Source organism: Hyaena hyaena, unplaced genomic scaffold (assembly GCF_003009895.1).
Source record: "Hyaena hyaena isolate Hyena2069 unplaced genomic scaffold, ASM300989v1 scaffold_187, whole genome shotgun sequence".
NCBI classification, from domain to species: Eukaryota; Metazoa; Chordata; class Mammalia; order Carnivora; family Hyaenidae; genus Hyaena; species Hyaena hyaena.
Window position 1 is genome coordinate 1,618,901 of NW_024080820.1, and position 21,134 is coordinate 1,640,034.

The 21,134-nt window shown below is 43.3% G+C and overlaps 1 protein-coding gene and 1 long non-coding RNA gene across 3 annotated transcripts in view; one reads left to right on the forward strand and one right to left on the reverse strand.

Moving 5' to 3' along the window:
* Nucleotides 1-279: 279 nt before the first annotated feature.
* LOC120237706 lies at nt 280-20,119 on the reverse strand. The gene is made up of 4 exons (XR_005530018.1): nt 19,717-20,119; nt 4,315-4,427; nt 1,134-1,300; nt 280-586 (listed from the first exon to the last, which is right to left on the reverse strand). It is a non-coding gene; the product is annotated as an uncharacterized LOC120237706 (long non-coding RNA).
* A 235-nt stretch (nt 20,120-20,354) lies between these two features.
* Nucleotides 20,355-21,134, forward strand: part of CWH43 (cell wall biogenesis 43 C-terminal homolog) — a 59,031-nt gene continuing 58,251 nt past the window's right edge. The window contains exon 1 of one of the 2 annotated variants that reach the window (XM_039241101.1): nt 20,355-20,490. In XM_039241101.1, coding sequence (XP_039097032.1) covers nt 20,448-20,490 — 43 coding nt within the window. In that variant the 5' untranslated portion in view covers nt 20,355-20,447. Of the gene's footprint in view, nt 20,491-20,532; nt 20,892-21,134 lie in introns of those variants that run through there. The other variant, XM_039241102.1, reaches the window with a different exon arrangement.

Here is a 21,134-nt window from a genome sequence, read left to right on the forward strand (position 1 = left end):
CGAGAAGAGTTGCAGCTGGTGGGCAGAAGATAATGTTTGGGCCCTTCCAGTGGACACATTTAAAGAGAGATGTAGAAAGGACAGCGGGAAATAGGAGACGCGAGCAAAGGAGAGCCACGGGACCCAGGAGGAGTTAGAACCCTCCAGTCTGTAGGGGGCAGTTGGGGTTAGAAGGATGAGAGAGAGGGTCAGGCAGAAGGCGGGTGGAGAGGAAAGCGAAGAGAAGAAGAGGCAGAAGAGGAATCAGCACACAGGGCTAAGGGGGGGGGGGGTGTGCTGTGGAAGGAAGCCCGGAGGGAGCCGAGTTACACAAGCCGAGGGAGCAGGCGGGCCCTGGTTTGGGCTGCTTGAAGGTTCGTGGTGGCCTCAGGGATGTCAGCTTCCCAGGAGTGGACGGGGCAAAGCCAGGACGGGCACCGGGGGACGCGTGGGTGATGAGGCAGTAGGGAATGTGGCCACATTCTGTCAGAGGTCCACAGCCAGGAGAGGAGAGGCTCCTGACGACCTGAAGGGAGCACCGCGTGGAGAGCGGTCTCAGGGAGATGCCGTGTGGAGTTGCAGAGCCGGCAGCCGGCGTGGGCAGTCCCTGCAGAAGGAACGTGAATCAAGCAGAGTTCTCTCTCTCCCGCTCCTGGGCAATGCCCCTCTCTGAGCCGGGAGTGGGGAATCGGACTGAGCAGTAGACTCCTCTTTATCACTGTTAAGAGACGGGAATATCGCAATATGACTGTTTTAGGGGGATGTCCTGCTGACTGTTTTACAATGACATTCTCTTTGGAAGGGATACAAATAGGATTGGATGTATAGCAAAGGCAGCAGCAGGTGGCCAAAGTGCCTGAATTCATGAAGCAGCCTGCCTAGGCTCAGAGCCCAGCTCTACCCCTTCCTGCGTGGCATAAGGTAAGCCATTTAACCTCGCTGTGGCCCAGTTTCCTCATCTGAAAACAAGAGTAATAACAGGACCACCTGGTAGGATTGTTGGAGCATTGTTTAAACTGAATAAACACTGTGAATGACATGGAACAATGCCTGGCACAGAGCCAGCCCCGTGGAAGTATTTACCAGCTCCTGTTCACTGTTATGCCAAGAATCTGGAGTGTCAGTACTGGAAAGAACCCTGGGGTTCAACTCACCACAGTCTTTCCACCTGCCGTCAGCCCATGCTGCTGCTATGGTTGCTTTGGCAGACTTTCATCAACATGAAGTTCTCTTGGCTTTGTGCTGAACGGACCCTGTAAATTCATATTTGCTTTTCCAGATTAGAAGAAGCTGTTCCTAAGTGGAAAGACAACGGCCTCTCCTGCAGGGTAATAAGGAAGAAGACACCTTTTAGGAGAAACTGGATGGAGCAGAGTAAAGCTCTGAAGCACGGTGCTCATCATGGTATAACAAAATAATTATAACATGGGGGGGGGTTCTACATGCTATTCAATATGTTACTGTTTTGGTATATTTTAACTGGTTAGGGAGGCTATATTTATGCTTCATATCTTCCTTAAAACATTCTTCCTCTAAAATACTCTGAAGCACCAAAGTAAAAACATCTGGTACCCAGCAGTATGCAAAAAATAACCTGTTATCTGTCAGCTATTTTCTGATGGCGACTGGGGTTATTATCTGGAATTGCTCTCCCTCACTGCCACCTGCTGGTCAAAGCTCAGTACAACTTACGGTCAGTCCTGTGACCACCCGGATGGGCTTCTGAGTGCTCCCCAAAGGTTGCAAAAAGAGGCCCTCATTTCTTATTACTAAGAAAATACATTGCCATTAAATTTTTTTAATAAAAATTTTTAAATAAAATTTATTTATTTATTTATTTATTTAAATTAAAATTTTTTAATAAAAAATTTTTAATGTTTTTATTTTATTTTTGAGAGACAGAGAGAGAGAGTGATGAGAGAGAGAGAGAGAGAGACAGAGCATGAGCAGGGGAGGGTCAGAGAGAGAGGGAGACACAGAATCTGAAGTAGGCTCCAGGCTCTGAGCTGTCAGCACTGAACCCGATGCGGGCTTGAACCTATGAGCAGTGAGATCATGACCTGAGCTGAACGATGACACTTAACCAACTGAGCCACCCAGGTGCCCCTATTGCCATTTAAATTGAAATCCAGGGCCAGGTCCTGGTTTTGTGAGACCTGTAGCTTATTCAATTTGAGTGACCCTCTTTAAGATGAAAGAATTCAAAATTACAAATATAAAATCAGATATGGAAGAGAGTATCTTAAAATGAGAAATGACAAGTTACAAATCTCAAAAAGCGGACAACTACTACAAACATGATACAATCCAGAAAAAAACTATTTTTTTATTAATTAACTGTCTCATACATCTTCTAACACTTTTCCTCAACATTTAAACAATTGTCTCTTCGTAGAAAAATGATTTTGTAATCTTTTCTATGTGAGAGTAGAAAGAAATTCAGGTTTTCTTCAATCATGGCTCAATAAAATTTGTTTACTATTGAGAGTTGAGAAGAGTTTTCCTCAGCTTCACAATTCACTTGTAATGTCATGTATATATTGAGGTCTGTGGTCAAATCTGGGAAAGTCTATCATTCATATATCAGCTATAAGATTTCAAGATATTTTCTAGCTTTCTTGTACAGTGTCTAATCTAAATGTTTTAAATGTTTATTTATTTTTGAGGGAGAAAGAGACAGAGAGTGAGCGGCGAAGCGGCAGAGAGAGAGAGAGGGAAACACAGGATCTGAAGCAGGCTCCAGGCTCTGAGCCGTCAGCACAGAGCTCAACATGTGGCTCAAATTCACGAGTGGTGAATTCATGACCTGAGCCAAATTCGGATACTTAGTCCACTGAGTTCCAGTGCAGTGTCTAATCTAAAATACTGTCGGGGGCTCCTGGGCGATTCAGTCAATAAAGCATCTGACTTCAGCTCAGGTCATGATTTCACAGTTTGTGAATTCGAGCCCAGTGTCCAGCTCTCTGCTGTCAGCATAAAGCCCATCTTGGATCCTGTTCCCCTTCTCTGTGCCTCTCCCCAGCTCATCTCATTCTTTCTCTCTCTCAAAAATAAATAAACATTAAGAAATAAAATAAGATAGGGGCGCCTGGGTGGCTTAGCCGGTTAAGCGTCCGACTTTCGCTTAGGTCATGATCTCGCGGTTCGTGGGTTCGAGCCCCGCGTCAGGCTCTGTGCTGACTGCCAGCTCAGAGCCTGGAGCCTGTTTCAGTCTGTGACTCCCTCTCTCTCTGACCCTCCCCTGCTCACGCTGTCTCTCTCTCTCCTAGAAATAAATAAAAAACATTAAAAAAAATTAAAAAAAAAAGAAATAAAATAAGATAAGATAAAATAAAATGCTGTTTGAAGGGGCTGCACTTATTAACCTTTTGGCTCTGTCTCCCCCTTGTAGGAGTATACTGTGATTTCTGTTATCATTTTAGATCATGCTATTTCATGTCAAGTTAGCAAGAAATTTAAATATTTTTCCAATTACATTTATTTTTGGTCCTCTTCCTTAGTGGGATTATTAAACAATCCAAAAACCTATATATTACCTCTATTTGAAATGTATTATTTCCTCTTGATGAATTACTGCTTTTGGTCTGATCTGGAAATTTTTTTTATCACAAATTTGTTTCTCAATGTCATACTAATTTCTATGGATTTCATTCTTCGTAGTAACCACTTTTGTTTCATATTAATTTTTTTTGAGATTTTATTATTTTTATTTTTTTAAATTTTATTTATTTTTTACAAATAGTTTATTGTCAAGCTGGTTTCCATATAACACCCAGTGCTCATCCCCACAAGTGCCCCCCTCCATGTTAATTTTTTAATCTGAATTTTCTTTCAAAAGGGTAACTATGTGAGATAAGGGATGTGTTAAGTAACTTTATTTATGGGGGCAATCATTTCACAATGTATATATATCAAATCATCACACTGTACACCTTAAATTTATATAGTTTTATTAGTCAATTACACTTCAATAAAGCTAGACTGTTTTTTTCTTCCAGTTCTCTAATAAGAAGTCTAATGATATCTATTGTGTCTTACTCATTTTACTGAAATGTTTCCAAAACGCTTTCCAAATTGCAGGTAACACGACATAGTCCCCACTCAATTTCTCCTTAGCAGGATCCCAAAACTTCTTGCAGATGCTCTAATGCCCTTTGCAGCAGGAAAATGTGAGAGATAGGAAGTTGGAGTGGAAAGGGACAGCTGGCTGTCTGCACCAACTGTGGTTAAAATAATTTATCTTTGCAAATTGTATGTAAACGTATGCTCATGGGAGCACGTTGCTGGGGCCCTTTGCAGGGGTCACTAGGTTCGCTCGAAATCTCCAAACCTTACCCCAATTACTTCTGTTCCCAGGAAGTGCCACGGTGTACTTCCTGATTCTCTTCTACAGCTCCTGTCTGTGCAGAAAACTGCTTTAATTTAGATCAGGTAGACGGAAAGGCATGCTAAAATGGAGAAAATTCAGAATTAGGACATATTTTTAAATATATATTTTAAGGGTTAAGCTAGAAAACAAGAGACTGGTCTGGTTTTTCTCTGAAGCAACTTGACCTTGATTCATCTGTAAAGTGACTTTACTCATCTATAAAGTGTGAGTACTGGGGTATCTGCTAAACTAAATAACTAGATGATTTCAAAGATCCTTTTTTAGTCAAAAACTGTAAACTTGATGTATATATACACATCTACATTCATTGGGCTGTTTCTAAGAAGAGAGCAAATCTATTTTTCAAAAATGAACTTGCAGTAATTATTTATAATTAGGGAGGTCATTTCTTATTTGTGTGCTAGTAGGCTCGAACATTTTGGTTATAATAAGTGGTCTAAACATTTGCTTTAGTCACAAAATTATATATTATAAAATCTTCTGTTATAGTACACAATTACTTACAGCCTAGTTCCATGGTGATTACCAGTGATTTAATATTGTCCAATGAATGTTTTATGTATATATGTATATAGTACTAGCAAAGCATCATTGTGTCGTTAGTCTTTCTTTTTTAATGTTGAAAAGTAGTAAACCTTCTAGGGGAAAACATTGTTTTAAAAATAACTTAAACAAGGGGTGCGTCTGAGTAAGTCGGTTAAGTGTCCCACTTCGACTCAGGTCATGATCTCACAGTTTGTGGGTTCGAGCCCTGCGTTGGGGTCTGTGCTGACAGCTTAGAGCCTGAATCCTGCTTCGGATTCTGTGTCTCCTTCTCTCCCTGACCCTCTCCTGCTTATGCTGTCTCTCTCTCTCTATAAATAAATAAATAAAACATTTAAAAATTAATAAATAAAAAATAATTAAATAAAATAATAAAACATTTAAAAATTGTTTTAAAAATAACTTAAATAAAAGAACTTTAAAAAGTCTTTTTGCTTTAATCTGCTTCATATTCCCAAATCTTAGCGTCTGTTAGAAAGATTGATGTTGTTTCCACCATGCCCAGCCAGTTTGCAAGTCTTTAGATATCTTATTTCTTTTTTACAAAATTAAATTAAATTGTAGTTAGTTAACATAAAGTGCAATATTGGTTTCAGGAGTAGAATTTAGTGATTCACCACTTACATACAGCAGCCAGTGCTCATCACAAGTGCCTCCTTAGAACCCAACACCCATATAGCCCATCTCTCACGTACCTCTCTCCATCAGCCCTGAGTTTTTTCTCTATTAAGAATCTCATGCGGTTTGTTTCCCTCTCTTCTCCCCTCGCTTTCCCATATGATCATGTTTTGTTTCTTAAATTCCACATATGAGTGAAATCATATGGTATTTGTCTTCCTCTGATTGACTTATTTCGTTTAGCATAGTACATTCTAGCTCCATCCACATCATTGCAAATGGTAATATTTCGTTCTTTTTGATGGCTGAGTAATATTCTTTGTACATATGTGCACATCTTCTTTATCCATTCATCATCGATGGACATTTGGGCTCTCTCCATAGTTGGGCTATTGTTGATAGTGCTGCTATAAACACTGGGGTGCGTGCAACCCTTCGAATCTGTATTTTTGTATCCTTTGGATAAATACCTAATAGTGCAATTATTGGATTAGAGGGTAGTTATAGTTTCAATTTTTTTTTGAGGAACCTCCATACTGTTCTCCAGAGTGGCTGAACCAGTTTGCATTCCCACCAACAGTGCAAGAGGGTTCCCCTTTCTCTGCATCCTCGCAAACACCTGTTCTTTCTTGTGTGTTCACTTAAGCCATTCTCACAGGTGCGAGGTGCTATCTCATTGTGGTTTTGGTTTGCATTTCCCTGATGATGAGTCATGTTAAGCATATTTTCATGTGTCCGTTAGCCATCTGCATGTCTTCTTTGGAAAAGTGTCTATTCATGTCTTCTGCTCATTTCTTCACTGGGTTTTTGGTGTTTTGGGTGTTGAGTTGATAAGTTCTTTATAGATTTGGGATACTAAGTCTTTAGATTTCTGAAAGCAGGTGTTGAGGCCTGAAATTTTGGCTCCTTGATTTATTCTCTCCCAGAAGGTCCTGGGCTCATAGTGCAAACTCATTTCATCTCTCTCCAGCAACCTGCTTTGCACTCTAGAGATCTCTGGGAGGAGCAGTGCCGGGATTCCTTCTGATGCACCCTTTGCCCTCCTCCAATGCCTCCTGGACAATGTATATCATAACCAATCAGATTATTTTCCCAGGACAAGCAGGTGCACTTCAGCTTCCATCACCAGACAGAGGATCAGCTAGAAGAACTGAGCACCTCTGTTCAATGGGCCTCTTATTTCAAGTTGACCATAGTAAGTTCCTTATCTCATAGACAATCCAGTGCACACATGGTTCATAATGTCACCGATTGGGGAGGGACTTCTTGCTCCCTCAGGACACCTAATAGGTAACACATCTGGCTTCTCATGAACCTTGCTCAAGTCTTTCCAAGGTGCTATTGATTTGGGAAGGAGTTCCTAGCATCCAATGCTCAGTCCTTCCCCCTCCCCTTCTCTCTGGAATCAACTTGCAGAAAGCAGGTGCTCTGTTCTGTAACTGGGCACCCAATAAAGGATCTGCCTCATGGGTGGAGACCTGTGGTTTCCTAGGGTGTTTTGTAGCTGTGTGGGGGAGTCTGCTTACTTCTTTCATTGTTATTAAGACATTTAGGGTTGTCGCATATCTGAGCCACATGTTCCCATTCAGCTATTACCAGTAATTAAGCTGCTAATTTTTCAATTTCCATTTGCTTGTTTCCTTGGTATTTCTCAGTTGATTTAGGTATTTGGTGGGGGGAAATTGTGCTATTTATTGATTCCTTCAAACCTCCACACTATGTGCCACGACACAGGGAACTACGTTAAATCAAGACAGAGTTCCTTCCCAAGGTGAGTGGACAGTCTAGCAACGAAGAAGTTGGGAAAATGACAAATTTGCATTGGGGTAACATTCATCCAAACTGGGCAATCCCAACTCTTTTTCCCTTCATCTGCCAGCACAAGCTATTCCACTTTTGGATGAGTCATCAGGACCGTTCCTGGACATAGCTGCTTATGATGAAGCTAATGGTGGACAGTGTTGTGAAATATTTTCTCTGTGTGTTAGAATGGGAGAGAAGAGACAAGGAGATAAGAGAAAAGGAGGGGGAAGCTAACTGGAACTATTTCAGGTTGATTGTGGTGTCTCACCTTGCCAGGGGGCAGTCGCGTACATTATCACAGCTGCCTTGTCCTTTTCCTGCAAGTCAGCAAACTTCATTTGAGCATGTGTTAAGTGGCAGGTACATTTCACATTCTTTGTCTTTGGGTCCTAGGTTTCTTCGTTAGACTGTGCAGGCGTGCTTGGTGAAATTCTGTTTAGGATCAACTGATCACTCCCCGAATTCCATATACAACTTGGCTTTTCCTGACTTTGTCTCTTCTCTAGATGTCAGTCCGTTTATCTGGAATGGGCTTCTCCCAGTCCCTGCCTTTTGGAATCCCCTTCATACTTCCAGGCCCATTGATCAGCTTAGCGATGGGAGATTTTGCGTTATGTAAGGAGGACGTTTTCTTTTCTCTACTTCAATCTGTTCCCTTACTGAGCTACCTGCTGCATTTCATTTTCTTCTTGAAGTTTCTCTAGTGGGGCCCTGAATTGTTTTTTTCATAGTTCCGTCACGTCGGAGTCTAACAGTGAGTGATTTCATAGACACAGAAGTGACCTCGTATACTTCTCAAAGACACACATGTGAATAGCTACTTGATTCATTTGTTCAGTATCTAGTTTCAGCTCAGGTTATATACTCTTGCAGGGATGTTATCTTGCATCTTCTAAGATGCTTATTTAACAAATGGTGTTCAGTTAATGGCAGAAGAGAATGAACAAACCCCCTCCCTCCTCTGACAAATTCTGGAAGACACACATCAAAGAAATCTACTATGAGCCTCAAGTGCTCTATCGTAAAAGTTCATAAGCATTTTGCATCCTTTTCTGTAGTATATCCACAGGTTTTTTTTAAACATAAAAATGTGATGAAATGCTTATGTGTCATGAAAGATGTGTAATATCGAATTGCTGAGTCTCTGTATTCTCTGCTACACTGCTGCTCCCCCCTGTTATTTATTCCAGTCTGAGAAGCACAGCTTAATAGATGCTCAATAAATATTTATTGGATGACTATATGATATTCAAATTGGATAATACTAATGAGATTCTTGTATTTAGGTAACTCCAGACATTTATATTTTGGGTCACAGTCTTCCAAGGGAGTTCACCCTTGTAGGTGGGCAAATGGAGGCTTCAGCATGTAAATGAGCACCATATTATCCCACGAGTAGACAGACGGTAATAGCCATGCCTGCAAGGGCCTGCAGGCCTACTCTGTCCTGTGAGGGTTTGCAGCACTTTCTGCCCAGAGCTGTTAGTACTTGAGCAATTCTACCCGACCACTGGACCATGAGCTCCTCCCTTGCTGGGACTACATCTTGATGCGTTCTGTGCACTAGGGGATAACGGCAGCGCCTCCCACTCAGAGGGCTTCCAGGAAATGTTAGAATGAATAAGTAAAAGTGTATAAAATGAGGTGCTTGGGTGGCTCAGTTGGTTGAGCGTCCGACTTTGGCTCAGGTCATGATCTCACAGTCCATGAGTTTGAGCCCCGCGTCAGGCTCTGTGCTGACAGCTCAGAACCTGGAGCCTGCTTCAGATTCTGTTTCCCTCTCTCTCTGCCCCTCCCCTGCTTGCACCCCGTCTCTCTCTCTCTCTCTCTTAAAACATAAACAAACATCAAAAAATGTATAACATGTATTCTTGATTTTCCAGGTCTGTCTTCTAAGTAAGTCTTCTTTGTGATCTTTGTGCTAAAATGGTGCTCTTGATGATAAGTTTCAATGAAAGAAACCGAATGCTTATATTGCACTGTGAACTCATTATTTCTCAAGACTTTCTCATTGTATTTTTACTGTATTGAAAATGTTCACTCAAGCAGATCTTTACTCTGGTCAATGTGGTTGATTTCCTTTCAACTCTTTGAGAAACCCGTGTGTCCCAGGTCACAGTAATTGTCCTTGCTGGTCTCTGAGAACGGGCACTTCCTGCCTGCTGTTGCAGGAACACAACCTGCCTTGTCTCCTGTGGGGATGATGGTAATCTTACGGGCCCCTGAGTATAAACTGGCTCCAGGTAGATATAATGAGAATCCCTTGCTAACTCTTTAATATGCACAGAATGAAATTCTACAGGTTATACTACTTTTTCAAAACAGCTTTACTGAGTACAGTTCAAATACCAGAAAATTCCCCTACTTAGAATATATGATTCCATGGCTTTCCGTGTATTCACACAATTGTGCAACCATCACCCCCTCCCCCCGGATTCTGGAACATTTTCATTCCCCCCCACCCCCCCGAAAAGAAACTGTATCCTTTATCCATCACTCCTTAACCTCTCCCAGGGAAACTAACTGTGCACAATGAGAAAACTCTGTTGCAATTACAAGAAGCTATATTGTTTGAATATGAGCTAGTCGAGATTATAGTGTTTTCAAGTGACAGAAGGCTGAATCACGCTGGCTTGGGCAAACGGGAGGATTTGTTATCTAACAGGACCCATGGGCACATTGAACAAGCAAACTGTGGGAAGGCCGTACCCACAGCTGGGTCTTAAAAACAGAGAATGAGGGACTTGAATAGTTGCCAGGGCTGTTCTTCTCTGTCCTTTTCATGTATCATTTTTTCCCAGTGCAAAGCACTTTCCTCCACATGGTGGGACACATGCAGCATTTCCCTGCCTTTCACTGTGTGACATCCACCACCAACGAAGCTAAGTAATTCTGAAGCCTAAAGCCACCAACATGGACAGAATTCTCCTGGGAGGCAACAGGCCAGCCTTCAAAAATCATTATTAATTTGCAGGGTTGGTTTTCATCTGGGGGTTGTGCTGATACTGTGCTTCAAATTGGGTATAACCTATCAAGCAGAGCGCTGGTTGAGACCCAGCATCTGGATTACAAATTAAAGATGTAGGGGCGCCTGGGTGGCTCAGTAGGTTAAGCAACCGGCTTTGGCTCAGGTCATGATCTCATGGTTCGTGGGTTTGATTCCTGCGTCAGCTCTGTGCTGACAGCTCAGAGCCTGGAGCCTGCTTCTGATTCTGTGTCTCCCTCCCTCTCTGCCCCTCCCCTGCTCACACTGTCTCTCTCTCTCTCAGAAATAAATAAAAAACATTAAAAAAGATATAAAAGTAATAAAAATAAGATACATGTTTACTTCACACCATGTACTTAAAATAGACTAATAATCCTGATGCAGATATAAAGGTATAACAAAGCTTTTAATAAAGGTTAAAAACCAGGATAAAGTAAGGAAAGAGTGTCAATGCAATCATATGATGGCGTTCTGGTCAATGAGATGTAAGTGGTAGTAGTGTGAGCAACTTTTAGGGAACGTCTTTCAAAGGCCATCATTTCTCTTTCTCCTTCTCTTTTCTTGTTCTTTTGGGTTTGACCGAGCATACGAAGTCTGGAGCGGAAGAGTTATCCTGGGTCACGAAGTGGAATCTGCCTGTTGAGGATGGGGAGCTACAGGATAGAGCCTGGGTTCCTGATGACTGTGGAACCATCATGCGAGCCCAGGGTTACCGATGCCAAAGTTCATGTGACACAGATGAAACCCCAACTTGTTGGAGTCACTGTTATTTTGGAATTTGTGTCAGTTTTGGGCAAACTCTGGGATGAATCATTTCTATCCTAATAATTTCTCAATCTCAATGGATTATACTGGCAGCATAGATAATAACACTTGCAGATAAAGACTCAAAAACCCCGTGTGCTTTCTATGTGCTCTTTCTCAGGAAGTCACTGGAATAAACCAGTTAATAGGAAGACATGGGGTCCTGGGAACAGGGAATTCAACACAAAAGAGAGGTGAAAGGTGTTTCTCCCACGGGGCTGATGGGAGGGAGGCTCCGGGGCAAGAGCCCTGGAGAAGCCTGGAAGGCAGCCTGTCGTGACTGGAGCAGGAGAGTGGACGGAACCAGGAAGAGATGATCCCAGGGGAAGAAGGGAACTGGTAGAGCATCACATGGGTTTGACCATCTGGAAGTTTTACAATTCCGGGGATGGTCTGGGAAGGTATCTCTGCTTGTCACAGGTAAGTAAATGCAAAAGATAAATAATTATAAACTAAAAAGGACACAAAAACTATATGAAGAATAAAACAGAATTGCAGTAGTCTGCGAGGCTCAGCCAGTGATATGATCCTAATACAATAAACACACTACTGACTTATGAAAACCTTGTGAAATCACTGTAACAGCTGCATTGGATAGAAGAAGGCAAGAAGTACGGGGGTGTGCGTGTCTATGTGCATAGGGAGAAGAGATTTAAGCCCTCAGGTTCTACGATAAAAAAATCAACAATGCCCAATATTTTAAAAAAAATCAAGAAATAGAAATATGAAAGTAAATACCAAAAAAACCTACCTAAGGAGTTGAAATTGGTTGCTTCAGAGGGATGTACATCAAGGGCAGGGAGGGGTGCGCCAGGGGAAAGATATTTTGTCCTTACTCTGTGACTCTTAAAACCATCTATTCTAGGGGCGCCTGGGTGGCTTAGTCGGTTAAGCGTCCGACTTTCGCTTAGGTCATGATCTCGCGGTTTGTGGGTTCGAGCCCCGCGTCGGGCTCTGTGCTGACTGCCAGCTCAGAGCCTGGAGCCTGTTTCAGTCTGTGACTCCCTCTCTCTCTGACCCTCCCCTGCTCACGCTGTCTCTCTCTCTCCTAGAAATAAATAAAACATTAAAAAAAAAAAAACCATCTATTCTATTACTTTGGTAAGCTAAAGATGAAATTAATGAAATAAAAAAACTATTTGACTATATAATTCCTATGCTCTTTGGAGAGGCTGGATTGAATGCAAGAACACTGGGGAAAAAATAAGAAGGGAAGACATTATCAGGGAGGCTTAGTCTGCAAAATAAAATCCTAGTTTAAAATGATTTATGTGGCTTTGTTATCTATCAATAAGAAAAAAAGTTGTTTTATTCATTCATTCATCAACAAGTATCTATTGAGGGCCTGGCATAGGCATGTAGTGCCCACCCCCACAGAGTGTATACGCTAATTTTGGTGCGCTGTTCTCTGTTCATTATAAGGTAACTTTAGCACTGCTCTTTCCTCAATAATTTCCCACAGAGTAATGCAAATCCTCACAAGGACTCTGCAAAGGAGGCTTTACGGATGAGGAAACTGATGTTCAGGAAGGTTAAATCACTTGCCTAATTTTATACGAAGGCTGGAGTCCAGATCTGAACCTAGGAGAGACTGATTTAACAACGAGCCCTCTTTCCATCACCTTCTCTGTCATCCTTGGTGTGGTTAGTGAGGAATTTAGCTTCCGTCCATCTAGAGTCTGTTACACACCGGGCACTGGGCTAAGTGCTTTGCATATTTTACACTTATTTGTTTTGACCTATATCTAAGGAGACTCTTTCCTCCTTTGGTGCTGAAAGTGCCAGTCACTTGCTCCCCTGGGCTTCCTTGCGGTAAGGACACATGGTCTAATCTCCATCAATCAGACTTTGACTCAGGAGCCAGTGATGCCAGAGGAAAAGATGGGAGTACTTCTTTGGCAGCAGGGAGGTGTGCCCCTCAGATCACCCTTCAAGAGAATCTGCTATGAGAAGTATAATTAGCAGACAGCCTCTGGCATCCACTAAGGCATCGATCCCATGTCCCTTCTCCAACCAAGCAACTCCATTCAATGGAGGGGAAAACGGGTGTATAGGGGAGCTGGGCTATTCCTCTCCCATGCAGGATCCTCAAAAAAGCTCCCGTTCCATCCGGCTGAGACGTTCACAGTGGTAACTACAGTCTGAGGTTCTTCTCTCCCCATCCTCCTTCCTACCTGCTCTCTTTTCCTGAGTGTCAGACCTACATCACCTTCTGAAGGCTCTCCCTACCTACCCCTGCACGCTCCCCTGTTGTTTTTCATGGGTATTTCCCTCATAAATATCTGTGGGAAATAGGTTCTACTTATATAAATTGGTTAGAAAAAACCTCAGGGCAGAAAACTGCCATCACGGGGCAAAAGCGCCCAGGGTTAGCTAGCAAGCTATTATAATGGAATCATGAGTGACTTGTTATATCACCTGCAGGAAATTACTTTCCATCTGATGCCATATACTATTGTACTTTGATCACAAACTCCACTTGTCCCCTAGACTTTTTGCTTCTTACACACACAAGTTAACGATTATTATCTGATTGTTTTCGTCAACTTCACCACGTGTGTAAGATCTTGAGAACTCAATAAATACAGAGACGAAACCTGTTTGGGCCATTTGTCTCCTCCCAGACATTAGCCTCTCTTGTATTCAATTCTGCATCTGCTCTCTTGCTGGATGAGACCTCCAGACTCAGAGTCTGCAACAAATATCTTTCACTCCTAATTCTGTCTTGGTGTGTGCTTCTTCCCTAGGGACCTTAACTAACACATGCTCTCTGGAGATAAGGCAGCTGGAAAGGGACCGTCTGGCGGCTGTAGTGGCTCTGATACTGGCAGCAGGAGCAGTTGTAGGATAGTTGGTTTCCCAGCATTGACATGTCAGTGGGGCAACCTGCAGCATCACTGCTCAGTACAGCAGAGGTTATCTCCTCACATCAGTAATACAGTTTGGTTTTTGGCTATTGTTCCCGGAGTGTTAGCTGTGGGCTAGTCCATGAGTGAGCTGGGACTTGAATATGGGTCAGTTTATCTCTGAAGCCCCACTCTTTTTAAAATTTTTTTTAAATGTTTATTTTTGAGAGAGAGAGAGATAACATGAGTGGTGGAGGGGCAGAATCTGAACCAGGCTCCAGGCTCTGAGCTGTCAGCACAGAGCCCGACACGGGGCTCAAACCCATGAACCATGAGACTGTGACTTGAGCCAAACTTGGACACTCAACTGACTGAGCCACCCAGGCGCCCTTGAAGCCCCACTCTTAATAGTTGGTATTATGGTTCCCATTTTTCCAGTTCAAATGAATGTGATGATTTTACAGGTAACCTTAGTTGAAACTCTGATAGAAGACTCTGGCAATTGAGGAGACTGATTTCCCTAGAAGGTGTTTACTGAGCAAATATTCATAAGGGGCAGTGTCACAATTCCTAAAGGAAAAATTAGTCCAAACATCACACTCACATTTTGTAATCTGATTATTCCTCTTTCTCTCTTGTGCCTAGAAGGGCACAGGGTGAGTGCTCAATGGCATTCCCTTAAATTTTTATACCCACTTAACCAATCAATACGTGGGCATATTGGTTAAGGCAATGCTAGTTCTCTAATGAATAAACCCCAGCCTTTCAGTGGCTTAATCACACATACCCGTTCAAGGTTGGTGTTCCTAGTCAATGGGCTAGTTTTCCACCTTGTAATGAGTGAAGGACCTAGGCCCCCTGTCTTGTGGCTCAGCCTTTCCCTGGGGCCTCATTATCACAAGCAGAAGAGGAGAAAGGGGAGAGGGCAGCATGTTTCAACCTCTCTGTCTGTCAGTGACACATGTCACTTGGTCACATTCCATGGATGAGAACCAGTCACACAAGACCCTATGGCTGAGAGGTACAGCCTCTGGCTGGTGGCTCCTTTCCAGTAACATCACTATCCTACGGACACCAGAGGATGGACTGGAATGTCTGGTAGATAGCTAATCTTCTCTGCCATAGGGAGCTTCCACTTTGTTTCCATTCAAGGAAAGAAACTTTGTCGTCCAAAGTGGAGAGAGGCAGGCAAAGAGTACTCCTCTGTTTCTTCATGGCTAAAACCCAGTGCCTTGAAGACTTTGGCTAGAGCAAAGCCAAAGATCATCAGCTTCTTAGAGAAGTTCATTGCTTTTTTTCATTTTGTTAGAGACATGTAAACTCTCTCTTCTCATGTTTTCTAGGTAGGGAGTCTGCTTATTGAATACTATCATAAACAAAGCAACCTAAATATCCATCAAAAGGGAAATGGTTAAGTAAATTATATATAACCATCCTATGAAATACTATACAGCCATTTAAAGTCACATTACGGAAAACTGTTTATGGGCATGAGAAAATATTCTCAATGTATTAGGCGAAACGAAGCAAATAATCAAAGATAATTAAGTAACTACCTAATCAATTACTAACTAAAATGAAAAGGACTAACAGAACTATAAATTCTCTCTCTATGTATAGCATACTCTATATAGGCTATATATATGTGTGTGTGTGTGTGTGTATATCTATTTATCTATCTATCTATACTATATATGTATGTATGCTGTACTAGATTGCATTTTTGTTCAAAACACTTCCTGCCTCGTTTGTACAGACTTTGTCCCACTGAGGTCGGCGTGACCACTGTATTTGCTGAGTGTGATTGGAAGAGATGTGGTTTTCCATGAGACCCATAGACAGAGGCTGCTCCTTCAGCCTGAGTCCCAGATTCATGATAGAGAGCAGCTGCAGCCGACCCACCACGGACATGTGATGGGAGGGAGTAATAAACATTTGTCATTGTAAAACATGAACTTAGCTTATACTAAAGCAGCACAGACCCTTTTAAAAAAATAATGAACAGAAATGAGAGCCTGAAGTGACATAAAAGGCTTCCTTCTTCTTTTGCCTCTTCAAAGAAACTCATTTCTGTTTTTTGTTAGACCAGAAGATCTTCATTATTCCATAAAACTATTATCTCCTAGTAGAGATTCTTGCCTTCTGATAAAAATAGTCTCAATATGTTCTGACTGACCTTGACATGTTCATGTTCAAAGTAATAGGGAAGAAGAAAGAAGCAGTGGGCAATGCCATAATGGGCTTCACTCACTTCCACGTACAGTAAGAATGCAAATGCCATTTGGAGGTCAGAGAAGAGATACTGACAAAAATGAAAAGACCACGGCCTTTGAGATTAAATTAAAACTGGGCAGATTGTAAATACAAAATCTGAGGCAGCAGCGTGGAATTATATATAACAGATGCATTCACAGAGCAGGTCAAACTGAATGGTGCCGATATCGGTTATATAGTAACATATTCTGTATGTAATTAGTAAAAGTTATACAATAACAGTAGTTAAATACCAGTGAAAGTCAATGGAGAGCAAGGTAATGAAAAGTTCATATAAGCATTCTATTTGACATGATATTTGGGAATGAAATTAAAGGCAATTTCATAATTAACCTTCTAAGGAAACAATAATTCATACTACCTGTACAAACTACAAAGAAAGGATCAGGAATCCTGATGTTTTCCCACAATGCACCACAGACGGACAAAAGAGTAAATCAGAAAAGTTGTTGCAAATGCGAAATATTATTAGCCCTTTGTAGAAGGGGAGGGGAAAAAAAACCTCTGATGAAAATTTCCCTGGCATATGGATGCCATTCTTCTCTCTGCAGTTGGAAAAAAGTCAGAATGAATTAGAGAATGCTTACAAAAGGCAATTAACATGAGCTCAGAATGGAGAGGCTATTGAGGTAATGGTCAAATGAGTACTTACCTACAATATGCTTAGCATGAGGTCAAATATTATGAAGGAATATACAAACAATGATACAAGATACCATTTGCTAAATACTGTAAATACCACAGGCCATGTGCTGAGTGCCTTAGTATGAGGTCTATTTAAACCTCAAAACAACGCTGGGTATAAACTAGGCATTTATAACAAAGACAGCCGCTCATCATAACTTAGTTTCTTTCCTTTCTGGGCTCACAGCTAGACTGCATTTTTTTCAGACTCCCTTGACGTTAGCTGTGATCAAACAGTTAAAGAGGAAAAAAAAATACTAAGACTAAAAATTGAGCTCTGAGTGGAAGAGAAAACACAATGCATCCTTAATAGAAGCAAAGGTTTCCCTAGAACTTAGCTTTGAAACCTACATGGCACACACAGCACTAGATTAGATGCTTTTCAAATGGGTGCATGAAAAAAAAACAACCTATGTGGGCAAAAAGGGAGGAAAATGCAGTGTCTGCTGTTTGCACTCACTCAAGTCCTTCCCATGTTGAAGAATGGCTGATGCTAAATGACTGGAACGGAGCCAAAACATTTTTACAAACTATAACTAGAATGAGTTGCATTTTTAAAAAAACTGTCTTCTTGTTTTAAAACTGTCTTCTTGAGATGTAATTCACACACCCATAATTCACCCATTTAATGTGGATAATGAAATTTTTTTAGTGTATTCACAGAATTGTGCAACCACTGTCCCAATCTAAGTTTAGAACACTTTATCCCCCCTTGAAAGAAACATATACCCACTAATTCTCTTTCCTTTGCCACTTGTCCCTCAGCCCTAAGCAACTATCAATGTACTCTTGGTCATTATAAATTTGCCTATTTGGAAAATTTTATTTAAATGGACTCATACAATATGTGGCTTATATTGTGATTGGCTTCCTTTATTTAGTGTACGTTTCCAAGATTTATTGATGGTGTAGCATATATCAGTACTTTATTCCATTATTGCTAAATACTATTCTATCGTTTGGCTGTACTGCAACTTGTTTATCCATTCAACGGTTGTTGCACATTTGGGTTGTTCCCACTTTTTGGCTATTATGAATACTGCTTCTGTGAGCATCTGTGTACAAATTCTACACTTTTCTTTCTCTTGGGTAAACATACTTAGGAGTATTATTAGGTCATATGGTAACTCTATGTTTACTCATTTGAAAAGTTACCAGACTGTTTTCCAAAGTGACTACGCCATTTTATACTCCCACCAACAATGTAAAAGGGTTCCACTTTCCCCAAATCTTTGCCAATACTTGTTATTGCCTGACTTTTTGATTACAGCCATATTAGTGAGTGCACAGTGGTATCTCATTGTGGTTTTCATTTGCAGTTCCCTAATGAAATGATGTGAGTATTTTTTGCCTGTGCTTATTGACTACTTGTATGTGTTCTTTGGAGAAAGGTCTATCAAATCTCTTGTTCATCTTTAAATTGGGTTATTTGTCTTTTTATTGCTGACTTGTATTTTTAAAATACATATTCTGGATACCAGTTCCTTACCAGATGTATGTTTTGAAAATATCGTCTCCTAATATGTGCATTGCTTTTCCACTTTCTCGATAGTGTTCTTTAAAGCACAAAAGCTTTTGGGGTGCCTGGGTGGCTCAGTGGGTCAAGCATCCGACTTTGGGTCAGGTCATGATCTCACCGTTCATGGGTTCAAGCCCCCCATCAGGCTCTGTGCTGACAGCTCAGAGTCTGGAGCCTTCTTCGGAATCTGCGTGTCCCTCTTTCTCACTCTCTGTCCCTCTTCAGCTTGTGTGTGTGCTCTCTCTCAGAAATAAATATTAAAAAATTTGAAGCACAAAAGCTTTTAATTTTGATGAGGTCCAACTTCACTCATGTATTTTGTTACTTGGGCTTTTGGTGTCTTAAGGATCCACTGCCCAACTGAAGACCTTGAAGATTTACTCCTATGCGTTCTCAGAGTTTTATAGTTTTATGTCTTACAGTTAGGGCTTTCATCCATTTAGAGTTAGTGTTGCATGTTGTGTGAGATAAGGGTCCTACTTTATTCTTTTTCAGGTGGATATCCAGTTGTCCTAGAACCATTTGTTGAAGACATCTTTCTCCCCACAGAATAGTCTTGGCAAGCTTGTGGAAAACCATCCGACCCTAATGGAGAGGGTTTCTTTTGGGACTCTCAGTTCTATACTACTGATGTATATGCTATTCTTGTGACAAGATTTCTAGTAGGTAACTAAGTGATTTTGGAACTCTTTGCTCAAAACTTCTACGGACTTTTAGCAACGACTATTCTTAAGCGATTCTTTTTTTTTTTTTTTTAATATATTTTAATATATTTTTTTAATGTTTTATTTCTGAAAGAGAGAGAGAGAGAGAGAGAGAGAGCGAGCGAGCAGGGGAGGGTCAGAGAGGAAGGGAGGTACAGAATCTGAAGCAGGTTCCAGGTTCTGAGCTAGCCGTCAGCACAGAGCCCGATGCGGGGCTCAAACCCACGAACTGTGAGATCATGACCTGAGCCGAAGTCGGCCGCTTAGCCAACTGAACCACCCAGGCACCCCTACTCTTAAGCGATTCTTACGCTTTTAGGCAACTCCTCGTTGTTTCATTTCAGAGCAGACTTCCCAGAAATGATACATGACAAACTCTTCTAAAAAAATCAACGCGAATTAAAATTAAAACTTTGAGAAATTTCAAAACAATTTTTCAAGACATTCTGGGGTGTGGGCCCACTTCACTGGCTCTACTGCTGATTGGAACGTCTCTGCCTTTCTCCTTAGGGATGGGCACTCTCATCCTTATTCATGAAATTGAAGAGGGCAGAGTTTCCACTCACCTCACTTGTTTCCTCTCCCGTGAGCAAGTGTTGCGAGGTCTCTACAAGCCGTAGAAAATCCTGGAACCTCGAGGATTTTCGAACCACCCTTCTAAGAGCGCAGTTGTTTACCGGCCAGCCCGGAGTAGCTCAGTCTCGGGAGCCGCCCGTCCCCCAGGCACAGCCCGGGCTTTAAGAAGGGCAAGGTCCCATTGGCACCTGATGGCCTAGGCCGTCCTACGGGCCCCCTCCCGTCCAGCCTGCGCCTCGCAGCGCGCCCGCGCGGGGCTCCTTCAGACCTGGCATCACCCGCCCGACGCTGCGCCCTTTCCCGTCCTCCGGGGCGCGCCGGCAGCGCTCCATCCCGGGGCTGCTCTGCGGCCGGGCCGGCAACCCTGGCTTCGCCCGACAGCGGGGTCCGAGGCCAGCGCGGGCCTGCCGGGCGCCGGGCGCCGGGCGGGGGGCGGGGGCGGCCGGGCGGGGAGGGGGGAGCGCGCGGGCAGGCGGTGCGGGCCCGGGCAGGCTGCGCTGGGTGTGGTGGGCGGGGGCGGACGCGCGGCGGCCCCACCCTCGCCTGGGCCGGGCGCTCGCGGGGCGCGGGGCCGGCGGGCGGCGGCAGGCTCGGCGAGCGGGCGTGCGCGCGGACCCGGCTCGGAGGACGCGGCGGCGGGCGCGGGGCGCGGGGCGCGGGGCGCGCGCGGCGGGGCAGGTGCGCGCTGCTGGCTCGCGAAGCGCCGCTCCGCGTCGCGGCCATGTCTTGGCTGTGGCGAGAAATCCTCCTGGAGAGCCTCCTGGGTAAGCTGAGGCCGGCCCGGGGCGCGCGTTCGCGGGGGCCGGCTCCCCGCCCGGCTCGGAGCCGCGCGCTCGGCAGGTTGGCGGGGCTCGGGAGGGAGCGCGCTCCGCGCCCAGGATGGAGAAGTCCTCTCGGAACTTTGCTACCGCAGTCAAAAAAAAAAAAAAAAAAAAAAACAAACCCAGACAGGTTCGGAGGCCGAGGATTCCGTGCGGGAGACGGTGCCTCCGAGCTCCCACTCCGCTCGGGGATGGCACCCAGCTCTCCGCGTGTCGGCCTTGACCCCGCGCGGCTGGTACCGCTCCCAAACCGGCCCCCTCTCCGACCTTTACGTACGTGGGATTCAGTACTGGACCTTACCTTTCACAAGGAAAGGGGTCCCCGTGTCCCCCAGCGGCTTGAGGTGAGCGCACAGGGAGACATCTGCTGCCTCTGTTGGCCCGGCACAGGTGGCCTTGGTGGCGGCGGCACGTTTGGGCATTTGGCGAAAAGCGTCGAACTCGAGTCGCGTGTGCGCACCTCGCAGCTTTGCGAAAACCAAGGACAATTGTTTGACTAAAGTCAGAATTCCCAGACAAATGTTTGGGACAGTGTTATAATCTCGCTGTTCATTATGAAACATTCTTTTTGCTTGGGAGGGGCACTT